Raw genomic sequence first — 21,290 nt, 5'->3', positions numbered from 1 at the left:
GTTTATCAAATTAAAGAACAAGGTCCCTTGTAACTTCAAAATTCCATATGACTTTTCCGCCTTTGCTTCCCTTCTTTTGTCTCTGGTTGTTCCTTCTCTGACTCTTTCAATAGCTTCTCTTCCTTTTTTTTCAATGTTTCTTGTATCATCCCTTCCTGTTGGTAGCCTGAGCAGTTGAAAGAGTGTAGGCATGAGTTTACAGAGGCCTGATTTAAGAAAGATGGTAATAGTAGGAATGGAGAGGAACAACAGATTTTACAAATCGTGACCTGGAAGGATTTGGTAAGACGATCCTGAAGCTGGTTGCAAACTCACTTTTCTTCAGTCTTTTAGAAGTTTGCAAAGACTTTCCTTACAATCACTCTATGAGTCAGGTGTTACATTCACAGAGGGAGATTTAGAAACTGAGAAATTAAGTGCCTTACCCACCACTGCATTGCCAGTGATGGTCAGACCCAGGGCTTGACAACTCCGGTCCCTAGACAGTCATATGGCTTTTTTTGTGACATTAAGCTTAGCCCAAGTGACAAAGAGAGTATGGGGAAAAAATGAAACTCATTCAATTGAAGGGGAAGAAAGAAATGGGCATTTATTAAGAGATTACTATGTGCCAGGAACCCTGCTAAACACTTTAACAAATATTATCTCATTTGATCCTCACAACAACTCTGAGACAAATGCACTGTTACTATATAGCTGAAGGAACTGAGTCAGAAAATGGGTAAGTGACTTGCTCAGAGTTACACAGCTAGTAAGTATCTGAGGCTGGATTTGAACCCAGGTCTTCCTAACTCTAGGGCCAGCTCTATCCACAGAGATGCCTAGTTGCCTCTGGAAATGGAAACAAAAAAGGGACAAAACAATTAAAAATTGAATGCTGTGAAATTATGAGATCAAACTTTTCTCCAAAAAAAAAAAAGAGATATGAGAAGGCACCTCCCTGTCTTGGTTGTAGAGTTCCAGGGATGATGGGTGAAGAATAATGCATATATATTTGGATGTATTGGTTAGTTTTGATGATTTTTCCACCTCTTCTTTTTAAGAAATTCTCTGAAGGAGTGGGAGGGATACACTTGGGACATTTAAGTAATGTAAAAAGAAAAGAAGTCAATAAAATTTACTATGAAAAATGTTCATCACCAGATGATTAATATATTCAACAACAATGACTCAGGAAGACTGTTCTGAGGTATGCAAAGGTTGCAATCTGGATGATATTTTGACCAAAGAAGTAAACCATTATTCCTAAGTACTGAGACTAACATGAATGAAACAACAGTCATTGAAATCTCTGATGTGTCCTCTAGCAAACCTTAAGGACTAATTCAGTAGAAAATTCCTGGATTTTCGAAGTCTTGATACAAATGAAATTATCGATATTTTTCAGTGCACCTTATCATTATGCATATGTACTGATTTTGCATGATTCTAGAAGTCAAACCAGGTCAATGTTCTCTTTAAATTATCTGCAAAATAGGGGCTACTTTATCAGTGACTTTTATGATTCTTGCTTTGGTGTCTATATAATTCTCTTATTTGGTGGGGACAATTTCCTAATATTTCATATATTTATATATCCATATTGGTTAAGTGTCAGAAGGTATCTTGGAAATTAGTCAAACCCTATTGGGCAGAATGATACAGTGAAAAGGGCACTGGATCAGTTGTTTGAGGACCTGGACTCAAACACTACATTTGCCACTTGTTAACCTATGTGATAGTGATATCAGGCAAGTCTTTAAATTCTGGGGCCTTCTTTTCCTCATTTGTCAAATGAGGGTGTTGGACTAAATCAGTGGTGTCAAACTCAAATAGAAATAAAGGTTACACATCTACATGTAAGTGCTGCATGCCACACATTGCCTTAATTTTAAATGTAATGTGATCTATACCACATTTTATTTTTATTTATTTTATCAAATATTTTAAAATTATATTTTAATTTGGTTTGACCTGCACTCTGGAGCACTAAGGCTGATTGGCCAGTGTTGGAGTACTGGACACCTCTGATCTAGTTGATTTCTACAGTCCCTTTTAGCTCTAGACTTATGATGTATTGATCCCTCAATTTTATAGAGAGGAACCTAGGGATATGATTATTTCCCATCATTTTCTTTTAATCTAATTTTCATATAGTCTTCTGCCCCATTTGCTAGCTATGTTTCTTTTCTTCACTTTCTAGTTTGAAAATAATTCCACCAAAAAGTATCAAACATTTTACAACATGAAAAATATAATATATCCACACATGCAGCATTCCATACCTCTCACCTCACACTTCTCTATTTTAAGCATTAAAAAATTAACAGAAATATTTTTCTATTTTTCCTACCCCACCCACCCCATTGAAAAAAGGTAAAAAAAAGTACAAATTCCTTGAAACAAATACACAGTTAAGCAAAACATTTTCCCTCAGTGACTACTATATATGTGTATATAACACATATACGTATATATCTAGATTAGTGATGGTGAACCTTTTAGAACTTGTGTGCCATGCCCCATCAACCCAGACTGTGTGCTGTGCCCTCCCCACCACATCCCCTGCCCTGGCTCACCACCTTACACCAGACAGGGAAGGGAGAAAGAGACGGGAGTGGTTTGGGTGCTCCGCTCAGAGGAGGGAGGAAGCGCTTCTACTGGGCTGCTGGGCAGAGGGACTGGGAGGCACAGTGGAGAGGGGAGAGGAGCAGCTCCACAGAATCCCTCTGTCTTTCTAGTAACTAACTCTGGCAGGTGGCACATGCCCACAGAGAGGTCTTTGTATGCCATCTTTGGCATGCATGTCATAGGTTTGCCATCATAGACCCAAATATATATGTGTGTGTACACATATATTCATACATCTATACATATGTACATGCACACATATATACAATTGTATATGTATGTGTATATATAAGTATGTATGTGTATATAAATATATGTATGTATAAATACATATGTGTATGTATATATGCATGTAAAATATTTCTGGGCCCTGAATTCATCATCTCTCTTTCAAGAAGTGGATAACATACTAAATTGAGCAAGCTATAAATGAACTTCCAAAGGAAAAATACCATGGTCAAGATAAATTCATTAATGAATTCCATCAAACATTCAAAGAACAATTAATTCCTACTAATAAACTGAAAATATAGCAAAAGAAGAGATCATAATAAACTTCTTTTGTGACATAGATCAGTCTTGATACATAAACCAGGGAGGGTCAAAAAAGAAAAAAAAGTTTTAAACTAATTTATGAATTAATTGGTTGATCTTGAACAAGTAATTTCTTTTCTTCCTTCCTATTTTTTTTATCATCTGTAAATAAAGGAGTGATTTCAATCAATCATTCAACAAGTATTTTATTTTAGGTACTAGGCACTGTAGACAAAAGTAGAACAATTAGGAATTAGTTCCCTTAGGAACTCCACTTGGAAGATACAAGGGTTCAGAGAGATAAAATAAATAGACTAATTTTTTTTTCATTTTTATTTTTTAGGATGAGAAAGACAGCTAGCCAATTTGAGATTCTCTTCCTCTTGAAGAAGATGGCACTTGAGCCCCAAGACCTTGAAAGGAATCAGAGGCTTGAAAAGGTGGAGGTGAGGAGGGAGATGGAGCTTTTCAGTAATGGGAGTCAGTTTGGGTTGAGGCAGAGAGGAGAGATGGAATGTCAGTTTTAGGAACAATAAATAGGTCAATTTGGCTGAAACTTAAAGAGTGAAAGGGCTAACAGTAAACAGTCTGGAAAGACAGGTTGGAGTCAGATTATGAAGGACTACCAGTTCCAAATGGAGGAAGTTATAGTTTATCCCAAAGGAAATAGGGAGCCTCAGAAGTTTGTTATGATAGATAGGGTCCTACCTGTGCTTTAGGAGTATCATTTTGGAAGTGGAGTGCAATTAGGAGAATTACTGTAACAGTTTAGGAGAGAGGTAATTCCTAAACTCTCACCTCTCACCTCTGTCATTTTATGTGTGCTACAAGATTCCTTTCAGCTTAAAGATTTTATTTTCTATGTTGGTTGTTAAGTACAGGGCCTGGGATGCATAGTGCCAAGGATAGAGATTGATTCAGGTAAATAACGAGTTTGGAGAGAAAGGAAAAGATTTAAGTGCCAGAGATAAATTTAGGTCTACCAACACTTATCAAGTGTCTAATAATGGTGCTGAGGAAAGCAAAAATGGAACCCCAAGATCCTTTTTAGATTCCCTAGATTTAGATTAAGCTTTACTGAAAGGTGATCTCATATTTTGAGTACAGTGTCCAGACTCTAAGATATCAAAACCTGGCTTCCTCACACGTGGATTTTGTGTTAATGATTAAATCTCTCTCTTAACTGAAACAATTGGGACTGAAACAACAAATTTCCAAGCCTCATTGTTTGAAGTTCTTTCTCCCTCCCCCTTGCCCATTACTAGTCAGCTATAAAGGCTTTGCTTATTCTCAGATGACAGTCCTGGAAAGGGGATCAGAGCCCATACACCCTAGTGCAGAACGTCCCAAGAACGCCAGGACATCCCAAGATCAAAATGTCTCAGAAGATGTGGGTCGGGCTGATGCTGATGGCAACAATGGGAGTGGCTATGCAGGGGAGTGAGATGCCAGGCCTAGTAATCAAGATCACCCAGAAAGGCCTAAATTATGGTAAGGGACAGGTAATGGATTCTCTCTCTCTCTCTCTCTTTCTCTCTCTCTCTCTCTCTCTCTCTCTCTCTCTCTTTCTCTCGCTCTTTCTCTCGCTCTCTCACTCTTTCTCTCTCTCTCCCCCTTCCCCTTCCTCTCCCTTTCTCCCTCTCTCTCCCTCTCCCCCTTCCTTTTCCTCTCCCTCTTCCTCTCCCCCCTCCTTTTTCCTTCCCCTCTCTCCCCCTCTCTCTTCTTCCTTTCCTTCTTATCTCTTTCTCTGCCTCTCTCTCTTCTGTCTCTCACTCCCCTCTGCCTCTCTCTGCCTCTCTGTCTCTGTCTCTGTCTCTCCTGGATAGCTATCATGGTCCCAGGAATAGGAGAAGCTCGACTGTAGGCAAAAAATAAGGACTAATCCAGTATTTTGGGAAAAGCTATATCCTGAGTCAAGGCACTTGAGTTCTAATCATGACTCTTTCTATAAGGATCAGAGAATCTTAAGAACCAGAAAGTCTAGGAGATTTTCTAGACCAACCCTTTCATTTCCCCAGTAAGGAAAATGAGTCTTAGAAAAGTTAAATGATTCCTCAAAAGTGACACAGGTAGTAAGTACCAAAACTAGAATCTAAACTGGAATTCTGTTTCTCAAAATCTATATATGTATAAAATAAACATAAGGATATTTCAAGAGGCATTATGAATTGAGGCAGTCCAAGAAAGAATTGTTCTCTCTTCTTCTCCTTCTAGTTATCTGACCACTCTTCAGTCTTCATTTTTCATTGTTCGGTCATTTCAGTTGTGTCTGATTCTTTGTGATCCCTTGTGGGGTTTTATTGGCAAAGATACTGGAGTGGTTTGCCATTTCCGTCTCAAGCTCATTTTACAGATGAGGAAACTGAGGCAAACAGGGTTAAATGACTTGCCCAGAGTTACATAGCTGGTAAGTTTCTGAAGTTGGATTTGAACTCAGAAAGATGAGTCTCCCTGACTCCAGGCCTGTGTATTATGGCACCACCTAGTGGCCCCTAGTTTTCTCATTAGCTCACTATTCAAATCTACTCTTTTAAGTGTGGGTAAAACCTAAGGCTTGGTCCTGGGCCCTCTTTTCTCTCTACATTCCCTCTCTTGGCAGCCTCATTGGAACTCATGGGCTCAGAGCACTGTCCAGCCCCGTCTCTGGGTAGGTGACTTCTGGTTCTATCCACTCAACTCTAGTCTCTTTCCTGGGTTCCAGTTTTGCATCACCACCTGCTTCTTTGAGATTTCCAGATGCATGTTCCCTAGCTCAGACTCATCTTGTCCACAGAAGGACTCATTGTTTTTCACTAAAAAAATCCACCCCTCTTCCAAATTTCCCTATTTCTGCTGAGGGCACAACTTTTCCAATCCTCTGCTCCTTATTCTCCTTTATCTTGCACATCCAATCAGTTGATAAATTGAGTTAATTCATTTTCAAAATCTTGAGAATCCACCCCCTTTTCTACACTCACAGAAGTCCCTCCCTAGTTTGAGCTCAACTCATTTCTGGTATTGTAATAACATCCCAACTAGTCCATCTCCTTCAAGTTCCTCCCCTCTCTGGTTTACACTCTGCAGAGCTGCCTAAGTCATATTCCTAAAGCACAGGTCTGACCATGTCAAGCCACTAATATTAATAATGACTAGCATTTACATAGTACCTTCTGGGTGTCAGGCACTATGCTAAGCACTTTACAAATGTTATCTCACTTGATTTTAACAAAAAAAAAACTTTCAAAGTAGGTGCTATTGTTACCATCCTCATTTTATAATTGAGGAAACTGAGCTTAAGTGCCTTGCCCAAGGTATCTGAGGCTAGATTTGAATTTAGGTCCTCTTGATTCCTCTCCCAACATTCTATCCACTGCCTGATCTAGTTGTCAATAAATTAATCTAGTAAGGATCAATTTGGCATTTAAAGCCATTCACAACCTGGATCTGGTGGACCTTTTCAGGGTTATTATTCATGACTTTAGTTACTCTGTGAGCCAGCCAAATTGCTCATCTTACTGTTCTTCACAGAGGACACATGCTTCTCTCTCTTCCTTTGCAGAGACTGACCCTTATGCATGAAATGAACTCCCTCCTTCCTCACCTTCCTCTCTTAGAATCCCTAGTTTCCTTCAAAGCTTAGCTAGAGTTCCACATCCCACAAATGGCTCTTCCTTAATTGCCCACTCTCTGCTGGTGTTCCTCTCACTCTGAAATGATCTTGCATTTATTTTGTATATTCTGTAATGTATATACGTTTTCTTCTCTTATAGAATATAAACTCTTGGAGGTCAGAGACTGTCTTATTTTTGCTCTTGAATCCCCAGCATAGAGCCTGACAGCCTTGATTTGTTATGTGATCTTGGAGGCCTTCTTTAAGTTTCAGTTTCCCCCTCTGTACAATGAAGAAGTTGTGTGAGATGATCTCTAAGAGCTTTTTACTTACTCTGATATTGACGGTTTGAAAAGGTCTTCTAGTTCTAAAAGCTGCTGAATGAATGAAGCTACCTGCTATCTGGAATGGCAATAGAGGTGCAGGATAATTCTTAGGGATGTCCAGCTGCCTGACTTCCTACCACAGGTCTAGGTTGGGGAAAGAGAGTGGTTCCCTATGCAAGCCCTTTCCTTCAACCACTTAGCCTGAGACAAACTTGATCCATGGCCCTCAGTCTTTACTGAGTGCCTGTCCCCACCCCAGCCCTGTTCTAAGTGCTCTGGGAGGGTAGCTCTGTAACCCTCAGTCCCTCAGCATCTAGCACAGAGCTCTGTGTATAATGGCTTCTCAGTAAATATTTGATGAATAAATGAAATATATCAGTGCCTATGAGGTACAAGACTCTGTGCTTGATATCATAGGAGTTACAATGCGATAGGATACTTGGATTCCTGAGCTCAGAGAATTTGACTTCCAGTCTAGTTCAGGAAATGAGATGTAAGTAGACAAAACGTTTTCAAATACCAAAATGAAGATTAAGTTAAAGTTAGACGCAATAGTATAAGAAATATCAGAAGAAAGGAAGTATATTGAAGAAGGGAATCATAGAAGAGGTTGGAAAAACTGGGTTCAAATCTAGGCTTTGACATTAATGATAACAATGGAGATTCTAAGCAGGGGCAGCTTAGTGAATTAAGAGCCAGGCCTAGAGATAGGAGGTCCTGGGTTCAAATTTGTCCTCAGACACAGACATAGCTGTATGATCCTGAGCAAGTCACTTAACCCCTATTGCTGGGCCCTACTGCTCTTCTGCTTTGGAACTGATATTTATTACTGATTCTAAGACAGAAGGACAGAGTTTAGAATGGGGACTAGGTCTATGATTTCATTGGTAAAGGGAGCTCTCAGCTGGCCAGTCCAGATGGGTATCTTCTTTGTAACTCAGGAGATGCCTACAGCAAGGTAAGTGACTTGCCACTGCGGACTCGTCACCTTACTTTTCTGGGCTTTTTCTTCTTGATTGATAAAATGAGGGAGCTGGATTAGATGACCTCTAAGTCCCTCGTTAACTTTGACATTCTCGGTACATGACTGATGAAAAGGGCAGACAGTAAGTGTAGCAGGAATCTAAAGGAAAGAAATGCTCCCAATGGGTTGGGAGCAAACTGGGAGGGCTGCCCAGAGTGGGAGGGATTTAAGCTGAGTCTTTTACTTTAGAAATTTTCTTCTCCCAGAGTACTAATATCATAGAGTCAGGGTAGGAAGTCCGGGGACTTCACACAAGATGATATTTCACTGATGAATAGCCCTGCTTCCTTATTACCTTTCCCATAAGAAACATAGACTCAGAAATTCATAGAATATCAAAGCTAGGGAGGTCTCAGAACATAGAACCTCAGAACTAAAATGACTTTTATTAAAAAAAAAAAAGCAAGAACCTTACTTTATGTCTAGGTAGCAACTTGAGGGCAGAAGGGGAAGGACTAGGCAGCCTAGTGTTAAGTGACCCACTCAGGGTCACACAGCTAGAAAGTGTCTGAGGACAGATTTGAACCCAAGACTTCCCATCTCCAGGTCTGGCTCTCTATTCACTGTGCCACCCAGCTGTCCCTGAAATGACTCTTTGAGGAAGAGATAGATGCTCACGTCTGGCTGGAAGAAATGAAGCATTGTAGAAGGGAAGTGATTTGCTCAGATTCATGCAGAGAGTTAACTTCCATGACTGATGGGAGCTGATATCAAGACGCTGCTCAGTGTCTATCTTAATGCTTCTTCCCCTCACTCCTGCCCCAGGAATTTGTTATTCCTGACTATATTTCCATGTAAAGGAGATCCTCTTTACCAATCTTTGGGAGAGAACCAACTGGATTCTATTTCGGTTGTATCTTTCTCCATGCTTAGAAGCCCTCTCCATTTAGGATTGAGTCAACATAATTGGCCTCTAGTGAATAATTAGCCCATTTTAAAAGGCCAAATTACCTTTCATCCCCTCTGTGCTATCCTCATAGCCTATGCTTAGTAAGTGTGAAAGCTGAGCAAGGGAGAAGCTTCCATCCCGTAGGGACCCAGCAGGGCTTTTGCTCTTCTTGCTAGTACTCCAGGATCATTGCTCTGCCATCGATGTTTCCCAGTTCCTCATATCATCCCTTAGTAAATGACTGAAGTTAATCAATTAAATGAATTCATTCCAAGGTCTTAATGGGTGATAATATCTTAATGCTCCCTCTCTTCAAGGTAGCATAATTGTATTTGAACATAACCTTCAGTGCCTAAATCCAAAGAATTATTTATGAGGAGTCAGAAGGGACTTCTGAGGCCATCTAGTCAAATTCCCTCAATTTATAACTGAGTAAAAAGAATACAAGGAGGTTAAATTGATTTGTCTCAGGTCAAACAGGTACTAAATGTCAAAGGCTGGGTTAGAATCCAAGTCTTACAATGGCAGAGCCACTAATTTTTCTGCTCTATCAGTAGACATTTGGGGCAGGAGCCTTTTGAATCAGTGCATATAGAAGTGAAATGGATACCTTCTCAGTCTATTTTAAGGTTGACTCTGGGGAAGCATTCATATTTACTCTCAGAATAAACTATCACATGTTCTGGCCCACTAGCACATACTACATGGGAAATGAAATGTTGTGACTACTAACCTCCTTTGCTTTCTGTTCCTTCAGTTTCAAAGAAAGAAGGAATCTTACTACATAAGGAGCTGATGAAGATCTGTATTCCAAATATTGAAGGAGACTCCAAATCCCCACATCAGGGGATAGGGCATTATCAATTGATCAAGTAAGGCTATAACAATCCTTGAAATCATTGATCCATAGAATCTTAGATTCTTTGATCCACATCATCCTATAATCTCAAAGTCATGGAATCCTAGTATAAGACCCCTATGAGACTACCATCCAAAATTGTACTCAAATTAGTGCTGGGTCCCCAGAGGGCAGCTGCTATCATGGGTTCTAGCAGTAACCCTGAGAGGTTGCATTCCAATAGTTCATGAGCTCCCGTCTGTGTGCTTCCATTAATATGGAAGTCAGTGTTTTTAGCTTTTTTTGCAAAAGCATTTGTTAAATGGCATAACAAGAGCAGTAGCTACAAAATACTCCCTGTATAAACATGGGATGTATTCTCCCATGGGTTCAAACTTAGACCATAATGGTAATGAGGCACACATGTAGAATATGTGTATGGCAAAGGTATTGTAGGACCTGGAAGTTATTTTTCTCTTTATAAAGTCCTAACACTAGGTTCCAGGATCTACTCTCCATAGTTTTAAATTTTTTTTAAATTTTATTTTATCTTCAGTTCTGAATTCCCTTTATCCTATTTCTTTCTCCCCTACCCATCGAAAAGTCAAGAAAAACAAAACTCAGTATAAATATGTATAGTCAAACAAAACAAATTCCCTCATTAGCCATTTAAAAAATTAGAAAAGAAAGAGAAGAAAATATCCTTTGATTTAAATCATGCATCTATCAGATTCAAGCAGTTCACTATCTTCCCCCTTCCCAGCAAGGATCATTGGCTGGTTTTGCTCACTTCACTTTGCATCAGTTCATTCAAGTCTTCTCAGGTTTCTTTGAAATCATTCCTTTCATATTTCTTATAGCACAATCATTTTCCCTCTCCTTCATATTCCATGATTTGTTCATTCATTCCCCAATTGATGGGCATCCCTTTGGTTTTCAATTCCTTGCTATCTTTAAGAGAACTGTATAGTTTGATTCTCAATCGCCAGGGGCAGATCCTCAAAGCTACTTCATTCCTATGTTGACTCTCTCCGGGTAGCTTTGTTTTTCTGGAATGTGTCTCTGAGGTTACAGGTTTCTGTGTATCTGTTCACCATGCCAACTCTGTGCCAATTCCCCATCAAAGCTACAACAATGGCTAATGTTGGTCATGAGAAAGAATAAATTCTCTTTTCCTATGTTTAGGGATATTCTCCATAGAATAGCTCACAATGTCTCTAACTCTCACACTTAAATTGTTGAAATTCACTAGAATTTTAACTATTTAAAACTCCCAGGTGTGTGGTTAATTGGCTAGTTCAGGTAGTTGCTCTATTCCACTCTTGACCCAGAGATATTTACATCTTATAAAAGAATCAAAGCATAGATGCATGTTTTACAGTTAACCTTATGGTTAAATTATTTACCTTCTGTGACTACATTTGTTGAGGCTCTCTTACACCAGAACCATAGAAACTTAGAATCCCTGGATGATAGAACATTAATATAACATCTGGGAGTACATCCTCTCTCCAAAAGGTATCCCATATTCAAAGCCCTCTTTGGATATAGGTCTACTTAAAACTTTAAGAAATGAACCCCCCCCCTTTCCCACAATGTCTTTGCTTTTATGAATCAGATAGTGGACACAATTCAAAACAGATGTTTTATGAAATATAATTGATAGTAAATAGCAACAGAACATTTCCCCCTAAATCCTGGAGCATAGTCACCCACAGATATGCACATTATCTGAAGAGTGGATATGCCTAGAGGAGAAGCTTGGAGAAGCCCACACACAGACAGCACATGTGGCCAGGAAACATGTGTGGAAGGAATGACACATAAGAACCATGTGTGGCATGGCCATTCATGCCTCTGATGCTATAGACCAGCTGATGATGTCTTTGTGGGGTATCATTTTGCTGCTTTTGATTGATGTGGCATGGAGTGTCTGCCAAATGTTGTTCCCTGCTGGTCTTAGGTGGTCATTGTTGAGTAATGCTCTTTTCTTGTTGTGGGGGTGCTGCTGGGAATATCTTTACAAAACATCTCTCTACTGCCACCTTCTGACTTCGTCTGAATGATTAACAGGGCTCTGGCTTCTCTTTTAGCTTATAGATGTTTAATTAAGCTCTAGTTCTATTAGTGAGAAATAGGTCTTTCACATTCCTAGTCATCATACTTGAAAGAAGCCCTCAGCTGCTTTCTTTCCATAAGGAGAATTGTTTACTTTCTAAATCTCATCTTCAAGGAGTCAACTTATTTTGCCACACAAAACACCCAGCCATCTAATTAAGATCTTGCAATCAAGTTCGAAAGCCCTTTTTAGCCAAGTGTAGTAGCACATGCCTATAATCCCTGCTGTCAGGAAAGCTGAAGATGGTGAAATGCTTGAATCTGAGAGTTCTGAGTTATAGTAGTTCTAAAGGCAAAGGGTTGGCCACACTAAGACCAGCACCAATATGGTAAATACCTGGGAGTAGAGGGCTACCAGGAGGGACAAACAAGCTCAGGTCAGAAACAAAGAGCAAGTTTAAGCTTCCAAATTGGATCAGTTTATGGTTGATTACTGTGCTTCCAGCCTGGAAGAGACAGGAAGATCTTGCTTCTAAATGTTTCTCTTATCTTCAGTCAATTCCTGATGAACAAGCTGTAACCTTTCAAAATAATTTAAAAGGATGCCTTTAAATAGGATACTGAAGACTAGGCTGAAGACCCACAGTTTTCCTCCCCAAGGTTATATAGGAATTTAGTGACAGCTAGGATTAGAATCAGTCTCTTGACTTTCAACCCAATGCTCCCTTTACTTCACCATAGTGCTGTAAGCACTCAAGAGCAAGAGGCAGAAAATTGGAGTGCCAAAATCATCATTGACTCCTTATGAGACTTTGGACAAGGTACTGCTCTGTCCTAGACTTCAGTAACTATAAAATAAGGAGAAAGCACCCTACTCTGCTTCCCCAACAAGGAGGTCATTGGAATGAGTTGGTAGTGTGGGTGGGAAAGCAACTTAATTAAGACTTAAAAGAAATGTTAGAGAAAGATCAGCTAAATTTGTCTGTGGACAGACAAATGCTGTGTCTTTGAGAACCTCTCCATGACTTCAGGGGTAGGTTTCATAAACCTGTGAATGCAAGAATGAATGTATGGATGAAAATGCATTCATTAAGTACTTGGTCTGTGCTCTGCATTGTGCAAGGTACTGGGGAAATAAAGGCGAACATGAGACAATTCTTGCTCTTGGGATATTCACAATAAGGGGAGACAATACCTAAAGCAGAGAGGTGTCCCTGGAAGGGAAAGTTTGGTTAGAGAACAGGAATAGTGAGTAGAGCCATCAGGCAGTCCATTATCATGCCATTTCCAGAAGCAATGGTAATGGGGATCTGATCATCCCTCAGCAAATGGTGGAAAATGAGTAGGGGAGGGTATTTGGGGAAGAAGGAAGGATGCCAAGTTATTGCAAAGACTGGAGATCTTGCCACTACAGTGGACTGCCTTGTAACTGGGAAAGCAAATGGTGGCAAATGTATATAGTACTGTCTTAGAGGGTTAACCTTAGACACTTACTTTGGGCAAGTCATTTAATACTGTTTACCTTAGTTTCCACATCTATAAAATGAGCTGAAGAAGGTAATGATAACTATTCCAGTTTCTTTGCCAAGAAAACCCCAAATTGGGTCACAAAGAGTTGGAAACAACAAAAGAAACAACTAAACCTCTAGAACAAAGAGGATCAACTATCCAGAGCAAGAGTAGCCTCATTATAAACCAGGTGGGGTAAGGGGACAGATGAGGGATGCCAGAATAGACTTCCACAATGTGACGGTACAGTTGGGCTACAACAGATTAAGAACTGCACAACAAAACGTTGTTCTTCAGAACAATGATATTGGAGAAGTGGCATGTTACAGTGGAAAGAACATTGGACCAAGAGTCAAAAGACTTATGTTTGAGATCTTACTCTTTTGTTTCCATTCTTCATGTTTCTTTCCCTCTCTGGGATTCAGCTCCCCATCTACAGACAGAGAAGTCTAGGCAAGGTCAGAGTTATTAGAAATACACTTATGGTATTGGGAATCACTTAGCAAAATAAATAGAAATACAATAGAATGTAGCTAATGCCAAGGTGTGGTTTTTAAAGTCAATATGCCCACAGGGATCCTCTTGGATAGTTTGTGATGGTTCTGTTTCTATTTGAGTTTGACCCTCCTGGGCCAGAAGACCTCTCTGCTGTCTCTTCTAGCTCTAAATCAATTCCTTGAACTCATTTAGTTCATCCACCTCATTTTACAGACGAGGAAACTGAAACCCAGAAACCTGAAGGGATTTGACTGAAGTCACACACAAAGGGTGGGAAGCATTGTTGTGGGGAAACTTGACGTGGACCCCAGGTTCAGGACAAGGTACCCTTTGCAAGAATGCAAGACTCCAAAACTTAGCTTAAAAATAGAGAAATTCATTAATTTGATATTCATGTTGAAGTGGCTGGGAGGAAAGTGCAGGTGAAGCATTGCCTCCTCAAGGAGGTGGATTCTGGGCTTTATATGCCTTTTTGATAACAGGGGCTCTATGACTAGGGATGAGGGAATGAAATGAGATTGGGCAAAAGTGGGAGATGTTTATTATCTGACTGGGGCTAGGATAATGTTTTGTGTCCTGAAGACACAAAGGGTCACTGGGAATAGTTTAGGGAACAAGTAGATGTCCCAGATATAACCTGATGGTATCAGAGCATAACTGGAAGATATCTGTGTCCATCTCAAAATCTAGGGGAGAATCCAAAGGGAATATTTCTCTCAGGGGTCTTCCCTTATTGTGGATCTCTAATGCCCAGGGTTACCTTTTCCTCAGCACTACAAGAATGCAAGGAAGGAAAGGAATTTTCCTGCTTTCTTTTTGAGCTGAAATACTTCTGGAGTCTGAGGTGTCCAAGGGAAACCTGGAGTTCAGTGAGTACTACAATTCAAACCTAGGCCCTCTGCCTCTGGAAACAGTGTACCAGCAGCTTCCTTTTTACCTAATGCAGTGTAAAGTCATTAAACCTTGTTTGTCTTAGTTTCCTCATCTGTAAAATGAGAACACCCTGGAAAAGGAAATGGCAAACCACTCTAATATCTTTCTAAGAAAACGTCTAATAGCATCATGAAGAGTGGAACATGACTGAACAGCAACAATAACAACAGTCAAGGCAATAGGCAGGCATTAGGCAATAGGCATTCCTACCATGTGTGTCTGATTCTGTACTAAGGGCTAGACCTTGGGAAGATCATATTCTTGAGTACTTTGTGGCTGAAGGAACCCCTTCTCTTTTGTTTTACTTGCAGTATGAGCATCAGTAAGTTCCAGATGCCAAATATGCATGTTCGTCTGGTACCTAACGTTGGCCTTAAGCTGTCCATCCAGAAAGGCTTGGTCACCATCAGTGGAAAGTGGAAAGACCATAAGTACGACAAGTAAGTTGTTTCTTTGAGGTCTTTTGAGACTCTCCCCTGACTGCAATCATAATTCCTTGACCTTGTTTCAGGGTTTCAGATTCTGTTCTTTCCTTTGCTTCGCCAACAATACTGGAATGGATCATTTTTCAAAGTTAATTTCCTGCCTGTTCTTGTGTGTGATCCTCCTAATAATTCCATGAACTAGACAATTCCACAAACATTTATGAATGCTCTACCAAATGCAGAGTTGTGTTTGGGTGCTGTGGATGCAAAGGTAGAGAAACAATGACAGTTTCTTCCCTCAAGAGGCTTTAAGGCAGAGATATAAGCCTGTCTACAAGCAAATAAGAATAACTCAAGGGCATAGAGAGATAGGGGAAAAGGACCAAACAAGGCAAAGGGCTATAGGGAAATTTGAGAGGGTGCAGAGAAAACAGGAAGGGGGAAGGGATCAAGGAAGTGATTTGTCTAATGAGGTAGCCTGGGCACAAAGACTGAAAGGAATAGGAGCATTTCAGTAAATGCAAAAGAAGGGAGTAAATTCCAGGCATGTTTTTGACTTTGTATTCCCAGTACAATGAACACAGAATTCAGACCAACAGGTATTTGTTAATTAACAATAATATTTATTCTATTATTATTTTATATACTCAATAACAACATATAGAACATAATAACATAAATATATAATCATATTACATAATAATTAGTTAATAATTAAGAGCCTACTATATTCTAGACATTGTGTTAAACACTGAGGATACAAAGAAAGTCTTTCTGAGGGTTCCCTAACTCCAATAAAATGGTCCATAATTTTAAGGAACTCAAAGTCTAATGGGGGAGAAACCATGAAAACAACTATGTTCAAAAAATCTATAGAAAGGATAAATTAAAGATAACCACAAAGGGTTGGTGCTAGCATTAAGGGGGCTTGAGAAAGGCTTCTTGTAGAAAATGAGGCTTCTTGTAGAAAAATTTAGCTGGGACTTGAAGGAAGCCAGGAGGCAGAGATGAGGAGAGAGAGAATTCCAGGCATGGAGGCCAGCCAGAGAAAATACCTGGAGTTGGGAGATGGATATCTTGTGTGAAGAACTCAAGGTAGCTAATGTTACTGGATCTCAGAGTCTTTAAAACAGAGTAAGAGAGGGATTATAAAGTAAAGGAAGATGAGAAAGGTTGGAGGGGGGTCACTCAATTAGTAGATATCATCATTGGGACTCTTTTATAACTTTGCTAAGGACCATCTTATCCTTGCTGTTACTGGCCTAAATTTTATTGAGAAGGGACTGGAATTTGGTCCATCAGTTCAAAATACTAACTGAAATGAACAGTGAATGCAGCCACCTCCAGGGAGTGTGGTGACTGGAGCCATTTCAAAGAATAGGGCAGAGTTCAGGATCATTTTGTTTCTTATATGACTGCAGACAAATCACTTTACACTGCTGAGGGATAAGCAGAGTATGTTGAAAAGAGAAGGGCTCAGTGTCCAAGCCTTGACTGTTTAATGATGGGCAAGTGTCAGCCTCTAAGTCTTAGGTTCCTCATATGTAAAATGAAAAGGCTCCCTGCTTTTAATCTATCAATCTATGAACCTCAGTCATAGTCATATAGGAAACAAGGGAAAGAGAATTTCTTGTTAGATTATAAACTGAGGATTTTTTTTTCCACCAGGAAAAGTCATATCCCTTTTGTCCTGAAGATCAATGTGTTCATCACAGCCATGTTTTATCTAGGAAAGAACAATAAAAACCAGCTTACTGTCTCCACCAACCAGTTCAACATCCAAACAAAGACTGCTAAAATAAGCACAACCAATCAAACGTATGTACATATGCTTTTTGTTGGCTCATTCCTTTGAAAATTTTCCAGGACCCCTGGGTCCTATATATAAAGCCTGAGATTGTCTTTGGTTCTACTCTTTCCCTCTTCTCCTCCCCCTTGGTTCAAAACTCACTTCTTATACTTACTACCTGTGTGACCCTGGAGCAAATCATATAACCTCTAAATTTCAGTTTCTTCATCTGTAAAATGAGGGAGTGGAGTTTGGGCTCTATAGTCTTTGAGGTCCTTTCCATTCCTAGATATATTATGCTATGATCCTATGAACCTTCCTGGGCCCCAATCTCCACATTTGTTAAGTGAAAAGGCTCTAAGAACTATATATAAGCTGTAGGAAGGTAAGAACCATGATTCCTCTAATAAGAGGTGTCAGCAAAACCCAAATATGGCCTGAACTCAATTAAAATGAAATTGTAGGGGAGATAGCTAGGTGACTCAGTGAATTGAGAGCCAGTCTCAGAGCTGTGAGGTCCTGGGCTCAAGTTTGGCCTCAGATACCTTCTGTGTGATCCTGGGCAAGTCACTTAAACCCCCACCGACTACCCCTTACTGCTCTTTTGCCTTGGAACCAATACATAGTATTGATTCCAAGATGGAAGGTAAGGGTTAAAAATGCAGTTATAGCTAATATCAACTTGAGGTTTTCTAAGTCAATGTGCTACCTGCAGAAATCCAGTTCTACTTATAGTGGCTACCACTTTAGTCCAAATGACATCTCCCGTAGATGTAGTCCCTAGCATAACATGCAATAAGAACAACTCTCCCCATTTATTCCAACTGTCTCTTGCCTTCTGAACTTCTACAGCACTGATAGACTATGCCAGCCATTTAGCACCTCATCAGGGATTGCCTAGATTAATATTTAACTATTTCTATATGAGTTAAGGTTGTGAGCTCCTGTGGACTATATAGCTCTATATTTCCAAGTGTGCCATGTTTGAATGAATAAGTCTTGTTGGAGTTAGTCAGACCATTAGCAGCATTTACTAGTCATCTGCTGGAAGCCAGGCTCCAAAATGAGTGCTAGCATTGGGGGACCATTGGATCCTACCTTTGGAATTGGAAGACACCTTAGAGAGTATTCAGCCCTATGGTGTAGAGTGGAAAGACCACTGGATTTGGAGTTAAAAGACTCTGGATCAAATTCCAGAAGACCGTAGATCTCTCAGAACCTCAGGCTCTTCATCTATAAAAAGAGAGGATAAAACCAAATGTTCCCTAACATCCATCCCATTTCTGAAACTCTGATCCTATGATCTTTGATGTCATCATGTCCAAACCCCTCATTTTAAGCATGAAGAAACTGAAGCCCAAAGACAATGAAGTGATTTGCCCAGGATCACACAAGCATCAAGGAGACGTTCTGCCCCTTGAATCCAGGTCCTCTGATTCCATATCTAGACCTCTTTCTATCACACTACACTGCTTTCCTATACATAAGAAAAGACAGCATGGGCTTAGACCATGTATAAAACAAACAGGGAGACAGAACATGCAGTCATGAAAAAAAAAAAAAGATGGGGTCAACCAATATAGCCCTGAGGAGCTAGGATGCAACGGACTCCAGGTGTCAAAGAAGAGTATCAGAACCAGATGTCAGTAAGTTGGAATAATTTAAACTGGGCTTCAAAGGAAGAAGGCAGCTAGGTGACACAGCAGATAAGTGCTTCCTGACTTGGAGCTGGGAAGAACTGGGTTTGAATCCTGCCTCAGACACTTACTAACTGTGTGAACTTGGATGAGTCATTTAACCACTGGCTGATCAGTTTTCTCATTTGTAAAAATGATGATAATAATAGCACTCTCCCTCTAGTGTTTTTCAGGGGATTATGATAATGATAATAACAACAGCTAGTATTTCTGAGGTACCCACTATGTGCTAGACACCATGCTAAATGCTTTACAAATTTCACTATATAAATGCCAGCTATTATTATGAAGAAGGTGGAAGAGAAGGAGGGAGGAGGAGAAAAAGAGGAAAAGGAGAAAATGAAGAAAAGAGGGAAGAGGAAGAGGAAGAAGAGAAAAGGAAGATGAGGAAGAAGAGGAAGAAGAGGAGGAAAAGAAAAGGTCAAGGAGAAGCAGCAGAAGAAGGAAGAGGAGGTGGAAGAAGAAGAGGAGGAGGAGAAAGAGAAGAAGGAGTGAAGGGTGGCTTGGGAAGGAAGAGAGGCCTTCCAGGACCCTTCTAACTCTGAGATTCTGTTCTTCCTCCTAGTTCACTGAAAAATCTGTATAAGAAAGTAATTGGGCCAATATTCCAAAAGGAGATCAAGCAAAAGGTAAGGCTTAAAGAGATGGTCTCTCTCTCCTGGGTCCTTTTCTATAGCCCTCCTTTCATCAGCAGCAGGCTGCCCTTCCTACTATTCCCTCCTGATTGATCCTCTTTCCAGAGGGTTTCTGAAGTTAGGAGGTTGAGCCAGGAACTCAGAAGAGACTAGAAGAGTGATTCCCAAAGGGGGTGCTACCGCCCCCTGGTGGGTGCTGCAGCGATCCAGGAGGCCAGTGATGGCCACAGGTGCATTTATCTTTCCTATTAATTGCTATTAAAATTTTAAAAAAAATTAATTTCCAGGGGGCTAAGTAATATTTTTTTTCTGGAAAGGGGGCAGTAGGCCAAAAACGTTTGGGAACCACTGGCCTAGATGATAGGGGTCATCAGCCTCTGCTTTATATACAAACTGGCCAGCAGGCCCTTGAGCTAATTTAACATACTCTAACACGGTATCTTGCCTTCACTTAGTGAAGAGACATCGTAGGACTTCGGTTTCCCAGCAGGAACAAAAGAAAAAAAAATGTTCCTAGAGCTACTTGAAAGGAGAGAGTATGGGGTCCTGAAGATACCCAATCTTCATTCTAGCTTTTGCTTTATCACTGATTGACTCAGTGCATTGACTTAGCAGACTAAACCCTAATCCCAATTCTTCAACTGTTATCATTTGACTTTGGGCAAATAATTTCAACTGTCTGGGTCCTGGGGTCTCTAACTACAAATGAAGTTCCTAAAGTCTTTAAGCAAGTGGCTAGGTGGTGTAGTGTGTAGAGTGCCTGGTCTGGAGTCAGGAAGACTCATCTTCCTGAGTTCAAATCCAGCCTCTGACACTTAGTAGCTGTGTGACTCTGGGTAAGTCATATTGCCTCAGTTTCCTCATGTATAAAATGAACTGGAGAAGGAAATGGCAAACTACACCAGTATCTTTGCCAAAAAAAACCCCAAACCCCAAAAGGGGTCATAGAGTTGGAGATGTCTGAAAAATGAGTAAACAACAAAAAGGTCTTTAAGATCCTTTCAGTTTTGACATTCTCTAATTCATCTCCCTTACTGGCCCTCAGGGATAATTAGAAGGTAAAGCTAGATCATCTTGAAGGTCCTTTCCAGCTCTAAAGTTCTATCATCTATAACTCACTGGATATCTTTCTACCAATTCATGCCAGTCACTTTAAGGTCAAGGTCAAGGCTCATCTCCCAAACTGCTTTCTGGATTAATTCCATCTTTGAAGGAATATTCTCTGGCTCCTAGTATTCTCACACTAAAAGGGCAAAATGTTTTCTGCTGGATTGTTAGAAACTTCCTAATTTTTACTTTCTAAGTAGTTTCTGCTTGTTTCACATAGCCTTGTCTCTTCAATTATATTTTAAGTTGCTCTGTGGGACTATGGCTTTTATAGAATTAAAATCACAGAGCCGGAAAGCTGAAATGAGATATTAGAATATAGAACACCAGAGCTGAGAGAGATCATAAAATATAGGTTGCCAAAGATGAAAAGTATGTGAGAAGATATAATGAGAGAGTTGGAGGAATCCTGAAAGGCCATCTAACTTAGCATAGTACAATGGAAAGAGCACCAGCTTGAGAGTCAGGGGGCCTGGGTTCAAGCTCTGGCTCTGTGGCTTACTACCTGTGTGTCCTTGGGTTAGTAACTTAAGTTCCCAGGCCATGGTTTCCCACCTTCTAAAAAGAGAGCAGTTGGACTGGGTAACCTTTGAAGTGCCTTCTAGATCTGTGATTCCTCCTGTTTTATGAAGGAGGAAACTGAGACCTAGAAGGGGAAAATGATTTGTAAATTATTGACTTTCTATCTCCACAACTAGTCCAGATGTCTCCACAGATAGTATCCTTCCTTTCTTTCTTCCTTTTTCTTTCTTTCTTTCTTTCTTTCTTTCTTTCTTTCTTTCTTTCTTTCTTTCTTTCTTTCTTTCTTTCTTTCTTTCTTTCCTTCCTT

At 40.1% G+C, this 21,290-nt stretch overlaps 1 protein-coding gene across 1 annotated transcript in view; it reads left to right on the top strand.

Moving 5' to 3' along the window:
* Nucleotides 1–3,536: 3,536 nt before the first annotated feature.
* LOC123233741 (bactericidal permeability-increasing protein-like) overlaps nt 3,537–21,290 on the top strand; it is a 44,511-nt gene continuing 26,757 nt past the window's right edge. Inside the window, exons 1-6 of the mRNA XM_044659792.1 lie at nt 3,537–3,590; nt 4,446–4,635; nt 9,730–9,844; nt 15,120–15,248; nt 16,902–17,051; nt 19,285–19,348. Of these exons, the coding sequence (XP_044515727.1) occupies nt 3,537–3,590; nt 4,446–4,635; nt 9,730–9,844; nt 15,120–15,248; nt 16,902–17,051; nt 19,285–19,348 (702 nt within the window). The remainder of the gene's footprint in view (nt 3,591–4,445; nt 4,636–9,729; nt 9,845–15,119; nt 15,249–16,901; nt 17,052–19,284; nt 19,349–21,290) is intronic.

This window comes from Gracilinanus agilis, chromosome 2 (assembly GCF_016433145.1).
Source record: "Gracilinanus agilis isolate LMUSP501 chromosome 2, AgileGrace, whole genome shotgun sequence".
NCBI lineage: Eukaryota > Metazoa > Chordata > Mammalia > Didelphimorphia > Didelphidae > Gracilinanus > Gracilinanus agilis.
Note: the sequence above shows the minus strand (reverse complement) of the source record. Positions and strands in the feature narration are given on the sequence as shown.